Source organism: Miniopterus schreibersii (genome assembly GCF_964146895.1).
Source record: "Miniopterus schreibersii genome assembly, chromosome: 8".
Taxonomy (NCBI): domain Eukaryota; kingdom Metazoa; phylum Chordata; class Mammalia; order Chiroptera; family Miniopteridae; genus Miniopterus; species Miniopterus schreibersii.
Genome location: NC_138109.1, coordinates 27,413,987 through 27,428,165, shown reverse-complemented (window position 1 = coordinate 27,428,165; position 14,179 = coordinate 27,413,987). Strand labels below are relative to the sequence as shown.

The window sequence follows — 14,179 nt, the reverse complement described above, 5'->3', positions numbered from 1 at the left end:
CATGATCCCTGGTAGGGGGTGTGCAGGAAGCAGGCAGCCAATCGAGGTTCCACTCTCACATCATTGTTTCTCTCTTTCCCTCTCCCTTCTCTCTAAAACAAAATACAAATATTTTTTAAAATATTAAAAAGTATAATTAGCTAACTGGATCCAGTAAAGTATAAAAATAATTGTACCCATGTCCAAGTGGGGTTTATTTCAGATAACAGTATCTGTATGAGGAAAACTATAAAACTTTGATGAAAAAAAGCAAAGAAGATCTAAATAATAGATATTTCATGTCCATAGAGAGGAAGACTCAATATTATTTTTATGTCAGTTTTTCCCAACTTGATCTATAGATTCAATATAATCGCAACCAAAATCCCAGCAAGTTAGTTTGTGGATAAAAACTCTTGCCAGAGTTTATATGGAAAAGCAAAAGACCTAGAATAGCCAACACAATATTAAAGAAGAACAAAGATAGAGAACTAATACTACCCAACTTTAAGACTTACTGTAAAGCTATACTAATCAAGACATTGTGGTATTGGCAAAAGAACAGACAACTAGGTAAGTGGAACAGAATATAGAGAGCTCAGAAATAGACCCACACAGATATAGTCAACTAATGTTTTACAAAGGAGCAAAGAATAGTTTTTTTCAACAAATGGTACTGGGAAAACTGGACATCCACATGCAAAAAAAGTGAAGATAGACACTGACCTTACACCTTCCATAAAAATTAACTCAGAATGCACGTCCGGGGTGGCTTAATGGATTGAGTGTTGTCCCATGTACCAAGCAGTCACAGGTTCAATTCTCGGTCAAGGAACATGCCTGGATTTTGGGCTCGATCCCTGGTAGGGGGTGTGCAGGAGGCATCCAACTTATGTTTCTCTCCCATCAAGGTTTCTATCTCCCTCTCCCTCTCTCTCAAAATCAGTAAAAAAACATTAAAAAAAATTAACTCAGAATGGATCATAGACAAAAAATAAAATGCAAAACTATAAAACTTACAGAAGATAACAGAAAATCTAGGTGACCTTAAGTTTGGCAATGACTTTTTAGATACAATAATACCAAAAACACAGTCCATGAAAAAAATGAAAAACTTCTGCTTAGTGAAAAACACTGTTAAGAAACTGAAAAGATAAGCCACAGACTGGGAGAAAATATTTGTAAAACACTTATCTGATAAAGCACTTGTATCCCAAATATACAATTAACACTTATAACTTAATAAGAAAACAACTGAATTTAAAAATGGGTTGCCCAGCCAGCATGACTCAGTGGTTGAGCATCAACCCATGAACCAGAAGACTGAGGTTTGATTCCCAGTCAGGACCCATGCCTGGGTTGGACTCAATCCCCAGTAGGGAGGCAATAGATCAATGACTCATAATAGATGTTTCTATCTCTTTCTCCCTCTCTCTTCCTCTCTCTGAAAAAATAAAATAAAAATGGGCCAACGACTCGAGCAGATGCCTCACCAAAAGGGATATACAGGTGGCAAAGAAGCATATGAAAAGATGCTCAGCATATGTTATTAGGGAAAAGAAATAAAACAAAAGTGAGATACCACTGCATACCTATTACAAAGGCTGATCACAAACCAGACAACACCAAACTTAGGGGAGGATGTGGAGCAACAGGAACTCATTGGGAATGCAAAAGTTGCAGACAATTTGGAAGACAGTTTGGCAGCTTTTTACAAAGCTATACATAGTCTTACCATAGGATCCAGCAGTTGCACTCCTAGGTATTTACCAAAATGATTTGAAAACCTATGCACACACAAAAACTTGCACACTAATGTTTACAGCAGATTTATTTGTAATTGCCCCAAACTGGAAGCAACCAAGGTGTTCTTCGAAAAGTGAATGGATTAACAAACTGATATATCCATACAATGGAATATTATTTACCACTAAAAAGAAATGAGCTATCAAGCCACAAAAAGACATGGAGGAACCTTAAATGTATATTGCTTGGTGAAGGAAGCCAGTCTGGGAATGTTACGGACTCTTAATTCCAAGTACATGGCATTGTACTTGGCAAAACTATAGATACAGAAAAAGATCAGTAGTCACAGAATGAGGAGAGATAAATAGGTAGGTGTAGCACAGGTGAATTTTTAGAGCGGTGAATCTATTCTGTATGATACAGTAACGGAGGATCCATGATACTAGGCATTTGTCAAAAACCATAGACCTGTACAACCACAATGGACTTTAATGCAAACTATGGACTTTAGTTAGTAATGTATGAATGTTGGTTCATCCAATGTACCACACTAATGTAAAATGTTAATAATAGGGGAAACTGGAAGTGGGGAAGTGGGAACTCTGTACCATCTGCTCAATTTTCTGTAAAATTTTCTCTAAAACTGCTTTAAAAACAAAGTCTATTAGCCCTGGCCAGTGTGGCTCAGTTGGTTGAGTGGTGGCCCATGTACCGAGAGGTACAAGGTCAGAGCAAATGTCCAGGTTTCGGACTCAATCCCCAGTGGGGGTCATGCAGAAGAGAGCTGATCAATGTTTCTCTCATCCTCATTGATGTTTCTCTCTCTCCCTCTCCCATCCTCTCTCTCTAAAAAAAAAAAATAACATATTTTAAAAAATAATAAAAAGATAAAGAACGTTTTTAAAAAACCAAAGTCTATTAATTTTATTTTTTAAAAATAATCTTTATTGATTTCAGAGAGAGGAAAGGAGAGAGAGATAGAAACATCAATGATGAGCCAGTCATTGATTGACTGCCTCCTGCATGCCCCCGACTGGGGATCGAGCCTGCAACCCAGGCATGTGCCCTGACTGGGAATCGAACCCTGATTACCTGGATCCTAGGTTGACACTCAACCACTGAGCCACGCCTGGCCGGGCAAGTCTATTAATTTTAAAAATTGTTTTTAGAGCTGACAGAAGAAAAAAGGTAATCTCTCCCATAATCCTGACACCCAAAGATAACTACCACTAAGACATTCGTTAAGTACTCTATTTACTTTCTATTCATATGTATGGACACACATACACTATACACACACTACTAATTACCTATTTTTAAATAAAGTAGATCATAGAATATTACCTATACACAAATTGTTTATAAATCCCACTACCCTAAAAGGTTATTGTTTCCATTTTGTAGATGAAGTAATTGAGCTGGTAAATGGCTGAACTAGGTTCAGTTTCCAATGTATTTTATTCCAAAGCCTATATATTCTTACCACTATACCTATACTTTTTGTTCTACCTTTATTTAGCATTTTACTCCTTTATAAGATATACCAATCTTTCATACACCATACTGCCTTCATACAGTTACCTTCACTTCTGATGGTATACATGCCCTTCCTGTGGAGTATTCCTTAACTCTATGCTTTGTTTAGAATCCTCGCCTACTGAATAGGAAGTAGTGGCCCAGCTTCTTTTTGCTCCCGGCAGGCAAACAATGGGACTAGCATACTTTTTTGGAATTTATATTGCTTCCTGTCTTCTGTATAAGCAGTTCTCAAAATTCAGGTGTTCATGAAAATTATTTCTGAGACCTAAAGAGCCTGAGGAAAAGGAGGGTGAGGGGTAGAGGCAGATGTAAAGGTGAAGAGAAGTGAATTTGTGTGGGTGTCTGGGGAAGGAAGCAGCCTCCGGTGGTGCGTTCAGTGGAGACAGAGCTTGATCATCCAGAAGGGGTGGCAGCATTGTGAAGCATTCAGTGAATTGATAGCCAGTTCAACCAGTACCTGTTGTGATCAGCAGACCATTTGGGGAAACCTGAAAGAAGACCCTGTCCCTGCTTCTTCTCTTGATACCTATAGGGGACACTCTGAGGCTACGAACAATCCTGGAAGCAATACAGAAGCACATCCATTCTTCCTCTCTCATCTTCAAACTAGCCCAAGATGCATTCAAGATTGCTACTCCCACAGACAGTAGTACTGACAGCACCCTGCTCAATGTGGCTCTGGAGCTGGGGTTACAGGTATGGAGAAGTGGGCCATCCCAGCTTTAGGCTTCTGGCCTAGTGAAAATTAACAAAAGATCTTAGGGGGACTGGGCATAAGCCAAGTCTGGTTCTTTCTGTGTCCCCAGAACACAACTTCTAGCCTAGGAATAAGGTAAGAATTCTATAAATTGGGCTCCATTTTGAAGTCCAGAAGAAGCATAACTTTAGGCTCCATGGGGTCTCTATCTTCTCCCCACTCCACTCCCATTCCTCCAAGTCAAGCAAGATGTGGTAAATAAAGATTTTATTTGTTAGAGGTCATCGGTGAAGCCTTCTGTTTTATAGGTGTGGGGCTGAAATTAAAACTGTCTCTACTTATCAGGGGAGAGATGGCTGCTTAAAGCACCAATAAATACTTGTTGCATGAAGAAATGGCAGGGGGAATTAGGGAGAGGGAGTTCATAACAGTTATGCTTAACTCACTGGGAACGTCTCTTTTTTGCCCAGGTGATGAGGATGACCTTATCAACCCTTAACTGGAGGCGCCGAGAGATGGTGCGGTGGTTGGTGACATGTGCTACGGAAGTGGGTGAGTCTCCCACCTCCCTCTACCCTAAGGGTAAAGGAGTTCCTGGGCCCTACTCTTGTGACAGGACAACAAATCATTAGAGCTCTCATATTCCTATTACTGATGGCCTAAGAAAGGATGGGGCTACTATAGAAGATGGCCTCTGTTCAGCCAGCCCAAGCTGGCCCAAGCTCTGCCATCTCTGCTTGGACTATATCCTGATGTCAGCAGCACTTTGTCCCCCTGATCAGAGACATCTGAGAGAATAAATTTTCAACCACCAGTACTCAAGTACACCCTCGCGCAGGTAGTTGACCCAGTGGTTTGGTCCCAGTCCCTGTCCTTCTGAGATACCCCAAACAACTTGGAGGCTCAGGACTCCATCTAGAGCCCAAAGCCCCAGCACAAGACTCTACCCTGAGAGGCCCCACTTCAGCTAGAACCCCCAGGCAGATCTGCAACCCCTGCTTTGGGGCAAACAAACCACAGGCTCTGCTGCTCCATCCTTGTGAGGGGCTAAGAGCACCTGCTGAGACCTTCAGTCCTCTGACCTGGGGAAGGAAGGGATGGGAAAAGACCCTAAACAGGGTCTGGCCATTCGGGATGTTCCCCTTGCCCTGGTTTGCCTCAGATCATCTCAAGGCTGCTGAGGAGAAGGGAGAACTCGTCTCTGCAGGCCAAGTTCTGACCCCAAATGGTAATCTGGGCAGACCTGGATCGGGACCCGGATGGCCACGGCTGAGCTCAGGCTCTCCCTGACAGGTGTGCGGGCCCTGGTGAGCATCTTGCAGAGCTGGTACACACTCTTCACCCCCACGGAGGCTACTAGCATTGTGGCTGCCACAGCCGTATCCCACACCACTATCCTGCGCCTCAGTCTTGACTATCCACAGCGAGAGGAGCTGGCTAGCTGTGCTCGCACGCTGGCCCTGCAGTGTGCTATGAAGGATCCCCAAAGCTGTGCCCTCTCAGCCCTTACACTCTGTGAGAAAGACCACATCGCCTTTGAGGCAGCCTACCAGATTGCCATTGATGCTGCTGCTGGTGGCATGACCCACTCACAGCTGTTCACCATCGCCCGCTACATGGAGCTCCGTGGCTACCCGCTACGTGCCTTCAAGCTGGCCTCACTGGCCATGAGCCATCTTAACCTAGCCTACAACCAGGACACCCATCCGGCCATCAATGATGTGCTCTGGGCATGTGCCCTCAGCCACTCTCTGGGCAAGAATGAGCTGGCTGCCCTCATTCCCCTGGTGGTGAAGAGCGTGCACTGTGCTACAGTGCTTTCAGACATCCTGCGGCGCTGCACAGTGACTGCACCTGGCCTGGCTGGCATCCCAGGTCGCCGCAGCTCTGGAAAGCTCATGTCCACTGACAAAGCTCCACTGCGCCAGCTGCTGGATGCCACCATCAATGCCTATATCAACACTACACACTCACGCCTGACACACATCAGCCCTCGCCACTATGGAGAGTTTATTGAGTTTCTGAGCAAGGCTCGGGAGACCTTCCTGTTGCCGCAGGATGGCCACCTACAGTTTGCCCAATTCATCGACAACCTCAAACAAATCTACAAAGGCAAGAAGAAGCTGATGCTGCTGGTGCGAGAGCGCTTTGGCTGAGAAAGCAGACAACTCACTGCTGGGGCAGCCTGGGCTCCCAGGTACCATCAGATCAGGCCGAGGATGCTGACACATTTGTCCACCCTGAGAGGACTCTAAGCACCTGTGGCTGAACCAAAGGCCCACAGGGCTAAGCATGGGGAGAGTCCAACTCTAGCCAATATGCCTGCCTTGGCAAGGTTCTCACTGTAGCCCACTGATCCTGGAGGAGCCTGGGCCCTGCAGATCAATCAGAAACCCTACAACGTGCCACCTCACGCCCCTATATCCTGCGTGTCCTGGGCATTGGCCCTCTCTCCCTTGGCAAACACAGAACACTGTTCCGTCTCAGGGATTGCTTAACCAGAGAAACAGAAGCATTTATGGTACTGTAAATATTATAGTATATGTGTTGCCAACTACATTGTAAAGTTGTAACTATTTATAATTCTGGTTCTAATTTGATGGGTACTTGAAATAGCTGTGGGTGGGAAGATAGGCTTGTTTTCTGAGGAGACTCACACCATTTCTCAGGTTTCTCTTGCAGAATATATGCTGTTGGCAGCAGAAGAGTGGAGGTGGCAGGGAGAAAAATGGCCAGTTAGAATAAATCCTAAGTCTAGTCTATGCAGAAACCGCAGCCTACAGACGAGGCATCTGTAGCTCTGTGGTGGGTGAGGGGCTGGGCCAGGACTGGACTTAGACTTTTGCTGCACGAAGCCATGAGGACGCTGAAGCTCTTGCTTCTGCCTCACACAGCCTCTAGGAGCCTGCTGAGCTCCTGAGAAACAAGTGCAGGGAGAAGGTGGAGGTCTGGGAGGCCACTGAGCTCATAATATTCATCTGCTCTGGTCACCTTTGTGTTAGAGAGTGTCTGGTTTCATCTCTAATTATGTATGTGTATATATCTGTATGGCTAAGTACATGTGTCTGTATGCATAGGTATATCTGTGCATGGCTGTATGTGCACCTATGTGCCTGTGAACACATCTGTGTGCTGGGCTATGGGTTTCTGTGTGAGAGTATACACATTTGTGAACATGTAGGAATACTTATGTGTTTGTGTTCATGTTTGTTGATGCATGTTTAGTGTGTATCTGGGCACACATGAGTTCATGTGTATAAACATGTTTGTGTCTGTGTGTATGCTTGCTCTCCATTGATCTGTCTTTACATGTGTAACTGTGTATATTTCAACATGTAGGTATGTCTGAATTCGTTTGAGGATCTGCATGAATGTGGCTCTTCTCTTTTTGCCAGATGTCTTTCTCTTAGTCTTTCTCACCAGCTAAACATGTCCCCAGCTCTGTGCCTCCTGTATTCTCTCACCAAACAAGCTTCTAAGCACTAGTCTCCCTCTACCTTAAGAGTGGCTTCTTCAGCTCCACAGTTCTCTTCTTACCCTGTACTTGCTTTCTTCCCCTGCCTCTCTACCTCAAGCTTCCTTTGCCTGCTTTTGTCACAGTTCCACTGGTTACTGATTTGGAGGATGGGGCTAGGATGCATTTGGCCTTTCCCTTTCTGATTAGTTTCTAGCCCTAGTGGGCAACCCCTGTGTTAGCCCTGGCTTACCTCCACAGCATATGATGTTCCTGCTACCTTCCTGCCCCATGCTTAGCCTGGAATTGTTATTGGAGGTAGCAAGGGCATTCAGAAGAGTCATTTGGATGCCAGTGTCTTGGTGTTTACTGTTTTATGTTTTAGTTCCCAGGTAGGGGGTGGGGTGTGTTAGGGAAAGGGTGGTATAGCTAGAGTGTGAACTAAGGACCTGTCTGCTCTATTTTCTTTTCTTTGACAAACTGTATCACTTTTTTTTTTTCCCTCCACACTAACCAGTAAGCTATATTTGCTGTGTGTGGCTAACGAAGTCTTACTGTTCAGCCATGGGCCCCTACAACCTCTCAGCCCATCGGTTTGGTTTAAAGAAAAAAAAAGCGACTCCCATTTCTGTATCACGATTGCCATTTTTTAGCAAGTATGTGAACTCAGTGCTTTTCTATAAATAAATCATGGATCACAGCAAAGATCATTTTTGTAAAATCAGAAATTGTGTTTTCTCAATAAATGGGGCTCTTCTCTCTCTTCAGTATTGACATTGCCTTGGGACAGGGAGCTGGTTGAGCCTATAGCACAGTGGGTTTCTAGTGCCGTAAGATATGGAATGACAAATGAAGAATTTGCTGCTATACCAGACCCCTCTCCAGAGCTCACAGGCAGCCAAAGCCTTCTCCCATGAAGTAGGTACTATCAAAATGGGCAGAAACATCAAGATCCTAAGAAATTTAGAGGGTATGCTCAGGAAAGAATGCAGAGCAACCCTGAATACCATAGGGACTTTTGGCTTCAAAGGCCATTCTCACCTCAGTGATGCGAGTCTAAGGCTCTAATACTAAGCAGCCTACCTCTAAGGTTTTATGTCCTCCTATCTTTTGGAGTCAAAGCTGAAGGCTTCTCAGCTTCTCCCTGTTTACCTAGACTCCATCTTCCTTGACAGGCCTCTCTGAAGTATTCTAGCCATTCCTGTGCCCCTCTCTGATCTATTCTCCCCTCCCTCCTCAGACACAAAGTCTTGTCAGTTTGGCCTCATAAGCTGTAGGGACCCCATTTTTCTGCAAATGTCATCGCTCCAACTGTTGGGAAGCTCTACCCAAACCCATATAACTCTGGGGCTTGCAGATCTAAGGTCGAGATAGTGGTGAGAACCTGGCTGGCATGGCTTGGTCGTTGAGTGTTGACCCATTAACCCAGAGATCACTGTTCGATTCCCGATCAGGGCACATGCCTGGGTTGGTGGCTCGATCCCCAGTGGGGGTGCGGGTGGGGGTGTATGCAGGAGACAGCTGATCAATGATTCTCATCATTGATGTTTCTCTCTCTCTCTCCCTCTCCCTTCCTCTCTCTGGAAAAAAACACACGCACAAAAACAATACCCGTATTTTTTTTTTAAAAGATGGTGATGAGAACCCTAATATTAAGTCCTAAGTACATATTCTGATATCTGAGTTCCCATGACTTTGGGAGAGGATGCAGAAAGAGGCCCCAGGGAAGGAGCAGAAGCTAAGAAGTAACTGAAGATAAATGCACAGATCTTTCACAAACCACATGCTAGGCTCCAACTATGGGACTTTTATTCTCCTGGAAACAATCTTCTGTGTTGGTAGTACTTGCGGGGGGGAAAATGTATGCTCAGTTCTGTCGAATCGCTCGTGAGTATTTGTGCACGGCATCCACAAAGGCCCCCACATGTTCTGGGTCCATGTCAGGGTAAAGTCCATGGCCCAGGTTGGCAATGTAGCGCTGTGGCCCAAAGTCATCCAGCATCTGCTTCACCAGCCTCCCAATCTCCTCCTGGGGGACCAACAGGACACTGGCTACAGGGAGGGCCTGCAAGCCTCTGTCCTCCCTATATAATAGTGACACACATATCTGTAGGCATGAGTCTACTCAGTGTTATTCATTCAATCATTAATTCAAAAAAATTAATTGGATGCCTAGGATGGGCCAGGCACTAAGAAAACACAAACAACAATAAAAAGAAATTCCTGCCTTCCTAGAGTTCACATGGTGTGTATGCGGTAGAGGGGAGAGACAGACATAAAAACACACAATAATACAACCATATCCATAGCCATGGGAGTGCAAAGAGACAAACTCACAGACATACATAGGGACCCTGGTTGTTACCTCAGGTGCATACAGGGCACAGGGGTCCAGATTGCCCTGCAAGGTCACAGTCTTCCCCACAAGCTCCCTGGAAGCAGAGTTAGTGCTATGTTCTGGTGACTGCTCATAGGGAAACTGCACCCCCTTTACCTCATCCTCCATTACTTACCGGGCTTTCTGTGGGGCCACTGTCCAGTCAAGCCCAACCACCTCATAGCCAGCCTTAGCCAGCTCCTCCAGAGCAAAATGTCCATCCTTAGCAAAGACAATCTGGGGGAAAGAAAGGTCAGATTTCTGAGCCTACAGAGGGCCTTACTATGCCCACTAACCTATCTCAGCTGTACCTTTGCTGCCCTCCAGTGGTCACTACATTCCATGCAAGACTGACCCTGAAAGTCCCAATCGCACCTTCACTCTATTCCCATTCTTACCATGGGCACTGGTGCCAGGCCTGCCTCCTGCAGCATGGCCTTTACTCGCTTGGCCACATCACGGATGTAGGGTAGTGCAAACTTACTGAAGAGCTGTGGGCCAAGATGTCCTGCATGAGACTCAAAGAGCTGCAATGCCTACAGTTAGGTGGTGGTGAAGAGAAATAGTTAACACACAAAAAGGAAATATCTCAGGCCCCCCACACAGAATAGGCCTCAATTTCCCCCAAGTGACTTCAACCCCTGTACTGCCTAAGTCTATAAACCCAGTTCCACTCAAAAAGCTTTGTCTTTTCCTCCAGATGCCAGTGCTAGCTTTGGTCTTTGAACACATGAAACATTAAGCCTTCCTGCCAATGTCGGAGTGGACTAAGCTGCTCCAGCCAGGTGTAGGGAACTATGTTGCTTCTGGTCCATAAAGACTAAACTCCAGCCTATTTGTCTCTCCCTCAGGACTTACCTGGGCACCAGCAACCACTTGTCCCACCAGATATGGTACCAGAGCATCAGTGAGAATGCGAAGCAGCTGGTGACTGGCCTTTGGTCTCTGGTAAAGCCAGCGCTTCGCCTGAGCCATGGTGCTTGAGCTGCCACCCTCAATCATGTATGTCATCAGAGTCCACTGTGAAAGGATGCAGAGAGAATATCACAGGTGTGGAAGTCTGACACTTCCTTCCTCTGCCTACAGCAGACCTGTGAGAGTGATTTCCCCATGCCCAAGAATCTGCCCTGTTCCACATTACCGGGGCACCAGCAAAGCCAATCAGTGGCACACGTCCAGCCAGCCGTTGTCGAGTGAGGGTGATGGCCTGGAATACATAGGCCAGCTCAGAGGCCACTGCTGCTGGATCCCGGAGGCGCTCTAAATCCCTCTCTTCTCTTAACGGCTCTGGGAAGCTGGGACCTTTGCCAGGCACCATGGTCACCTCCATGCCCAGTGCCTGGAGGGGGAGAAAACATCTGTGTTCCCAACCTATAACTCCAGGAGGAAAGGCTCTATTCAGCCCATGCCAGGAAAGAGAAAAAGGAGAATAAAGCTCAGCCAAACTCCATCTCTTCCAGGCTAAGTTTTTCCTACTGTCCAGTGAGGATAAGTGTCCATATTCCAGATCAGGTTTGAGCGGGTACCTGGGGTACAACAAGGATGTCGGAGAAGATGATGGCAGCATCCAGAGGAAAACGACGTAGTGGCTATAGGGAATAGAAGACAGGTTACTAAGTGGTGAGCTGAGGGCATAAATCCCTCCCTCTTTTGTGGACCCCTCACCTGCAGAGTCAGTTCACAGCAGGCCTCTGGGGATCGACAGGTGCTGAAAAAGTCCTGGGCAGCCCGAGTTTCCCTAAACTCTGTAGACAGGAGAGGGAAGGCAGGGCTTAGCCTTGAGGAACCTCTAGAGTCCTTTCCTGCACCTCAAAAACATGTTGCCCTCCAGAGTTTTACCCAAACTCTCAGGACCTAACCCTGACCTGGTAAGTAGCGGCCTGCCTGCCGCATGCACCAAACCGGAGTGTAGTCCGTGTCTTCTCCCCAGGCTGCCCGCAGGAATGTGTCATTCTTCAGCTCCGGAAAGCCCTGGGGTCTGGAGGTAGGAGTTGGGGTGGGAGCTAAGTGTCAGTAAGCTAGGCTGAAGGTTGGGGAAGGCTCGGGTTCTTAAGGCGGATTGAGGCCAGCACCGTTATCTACTTTATCCAGACCGGCTCCCAAGCTGTGGCTCCCGGCCCACTCCGCCTCCTCTCTGCCTATCAGGTGGTGCACAGGACCACAAGGGCCCGCGCTGGGGCCTCGCCTCTACGCACAGTCCCAGCTTCCTCAAGCCCAAAGCCGCAGGAAAGACTGGGGGAGGGGCGCAGAAAGGATAGTTTGAGGGTCTCTGGACCAGAAGAAAATCACTGGAACAGGAGTATAAGTGGGCTGGTTCCGGCTCTGGGGGCTGGTCAAGGATCAGAGTTGACGGTCCGGAAATAGGGGACCTAGTTGAAGATTAGAATGTCCGAGGTGCATCCCCTAAATGAAAGTCTAGGGGATGCAGTCCAGCGAGGCAGACCCTGGGATAATTCAGGAATCCAAGGTTGGATGATATTCGGGATTCCAAACTCTGGGGTTCTGTTTGGGGACTCTCCAGGGGGGACGGGGTATTGGGACAGATCCCTCAGCTGGAAGACAGCTCAGAAGCGTCGCTGACCACATCGCGCGTGGTGCAGAGAACTCACCCCAATCCGTTCGCCTCCATGGTAATAGGTCTGCAACTGCGAGCCTGTCGCACTTGAACCGGAGTCTGAGCCTGCCCCTCCCCAGGCTCCGCCCCTTCCTGGTCTGAGCCCCGGCGGTGGCCATGTTGGAAGTCACATGATTAGACTCCAGCTTCAGGTTGAACCAACTATCTCACTTCACCGTAAAGTCGGGAGTAGCGACGCAGAAACAACCCCCCAAAATAACTTCCCTTTAAACTGTACCTTCCTGTGGCTTGAGGAATTTGCCCTCCTCTGACGGCCTAGGAATCCCGACGGCTCAGCCTAAGTCTCACTTTCTCTCCAACTGTCCATGATTCTAACAACTTTTTATGCCTGGCCCAGCCAGGCATACATACAGTGGATTATGGAACCAAGCTGCAGAGGAAACTGAAATAATTAAATATTTATATTACCTACTAAGAGCCTATAATAGATGTGAAAGTTTCAGTGGTGAACAAGATAGCCCCTTCCTTTAAGGAGCTACAGATCGATGGGGGAAAAGAGAAATAAGCAATCACAATAATAAATGTGTTTTTAAAATATGTTTTTATTGATTTTTAAAGAGAGAGGAAGGGAGAGGGAGAGAGAGAAACATCGATCGGCTGCCTCCCAAGCTGCCTCCCAAGGGCTTCTCACTTAATTGAGGAAAGCAGTGGGGGTGTTCTAAGCAAAGGGAACAGCATGTGTAAAGCAAAGAGGCACAAGAGCAAATAGCTATTATTATGAAAACCAGGAAATCAATTTGGTGGAATTCAAGAGGTTGGAGATGTCTACAGAGTTCAGGTCACGCAGACCTTTGTGAGATGCATTTGTTCACTTTATTCTGTAGTACTGTGATAGCATACGAATAGCCTGAAAAGAGGGAAAGAGAAGCACTGTTCCCAATTTTCTAGGAAGGAAAAAAAAAAGGAAAACTGTCAAAATTACATGGGATTATTTATCATTTATTTCTTGATAACTTCAATTATTTGAAAAATATATCAAAACAAAGTTTCATCCCTGGCTGGTGTGGGTCAGTTGGTTGAATGTTAGTTGTCCCTCGCATCAAAGGGTTGCCAGTTAAGATTCCTGGACAAGGGCATACAGGAGGCAGTCAATCGATGTTGCTTTTTCACATTGATGTTTCTTTCCCTCTCTCTCTAAAAAAAAAAAAAAAAGTTTTCCACCTTAGTGTCCATCAACAGCTGACTAGATAAAATATTGTATATACATACAATAGAATATTTATTATTCAGCCATAAAAAGAATTTAAGTTCTGATACATGCTACAACATTGTTGTAACATTATGCTGAGTGGAATAAGACAGACACAAAAGGACAAATACTGTGTGTTCCACTCACATGGAATATCTAGAACAGGCAAATTCATAGAGGCAGAAATTGGAGTTTACCAAGGGCGGGAGAGAGGAGGCAATGACTTAATTGCTTAAAGGGTTTCTGTTTGGGGTGATGAAAAGTTTTGAAAATAGATAATTGTGCACTTAAAAATGCTTAATATGGCAAATTGTTATATATATTTTACCACAATTTTTAAAAATTAATGTATCAAAAACCATCGAATTGTAGTTTAAATGGGTGAATTGAATGGTATGTGAATTATATTTCAAGAAAACTTTTTTTAATGGGGGAGGGGACAGTCTCCTTTTCCTCCATGACTGTACTTCATCAACAGCTCTTGTCCATCTTTTTTGCCTCTTCCCTTCCTATCTAGGCTTTTCCTCTCATTTGGTTTAAAATTACTGGGAGAAACTGAACAA

At 45.7% G+C, this 14,179-nt stretch overlaps 2 protein-coding genes across 3 annotated transcripts in view; one reads left to right on the top strand and one right to left on the bottom strand.

Moving 5' to 3' along the window:
- ZSWIM5 (zinc finger SWIM-type containing 5) overlaps positions 1 to 8,181 on the top strand; it is a gene marked incomplete at its 5' end in the record, with an annotated part of 69,145 nt that extends 60,964 nt beyond the window's left edge. Inside the window, 3 exons of the mRNA XM_081145627.1 lie at positions 3,797 to 3,960; positions 4,432 to 4,513; positions 5,255 to 8,181. Of these exons, the coding sequence (XP_081001753.1) occupies positions 3,797 to 3,960; positions 4,432 to 4,513; positions 5,255 to 6,117 (1,109 nt within the window). The 3' untranslated portion in view covers positions 6,118 to 8,181. The remainder of the gene's footprint in view (positions 1 to 3,796; positions 3,961 to 4,431; positions 4,514 to 5,254) is intronic.
- A 1,021-nt stretch (positions 8,182 to 9,202) lies between these two features.
- UROD (uroporphyrinogen decarboxylase) lies at positions 9,203 to 12,485 on the bottom strand. 2 transcript variants are annotated; one of them, XM_081145628.1, is made up of 10 exons: positions 12,402 to 12,485; positions 11,658 to 11,770; positions 11,458 to 11,537; positions 11,319 to 11,381; positions 10,934 to 11,131; positions 10,651 to 10,812; positions 10,191 to 10,328; positions 9,929 to 10,029; positions 9,781 to 9,847; positions 9,203 to 9,444 (listed from the first exon to the last, which is right to left on the bottom strand). In XM_081145628.1, exons 1-10 carry the CDS (start codon positions 12,419 to 12,421, stop codon positions 9,283 to 9,285), a joined length of 1,104 nt encoding a protein of 367 aa, XP_081001754.1. In that variant the 5' UTR covers positions 12,422 to 12,485; the 3' UTR covers positions 9,203 to 9,282. The 2 variants fall into 2 exon arrangements, with proteins under 2 accessions (XP_081001754.1, XP_081001755.1); XM_081145629.1 differs by lacking the exon at positions 9,781 to 9,847.
- Between the last annotated feature and the right edge of the window lie 1,694 nt (positions 12,486 to 14,179).

Bases quoted from the DNA above. Each gene is read 5' to 3' on its own strand.
- UROD (XM_081145628.1), bottom strand. From the start codon at position 12,421: ATGGAGGCGAACGGATTGGG. The intron at 10,813-10,933 runs GTAATGTGGAAC...ATCCTTTCACAG, and splicing joins TTGGCTTTGCTGGTGCCCCG to TGGACTCTGATGACATACAT. The intron at 10,329-10,650 runs GTAAGTCCTGAG...ACCTAACTGTAG, and splicing joins AAGTGGTTGCTGGTGCCCAG to GCATTGCAGCTCTTTGAGTC.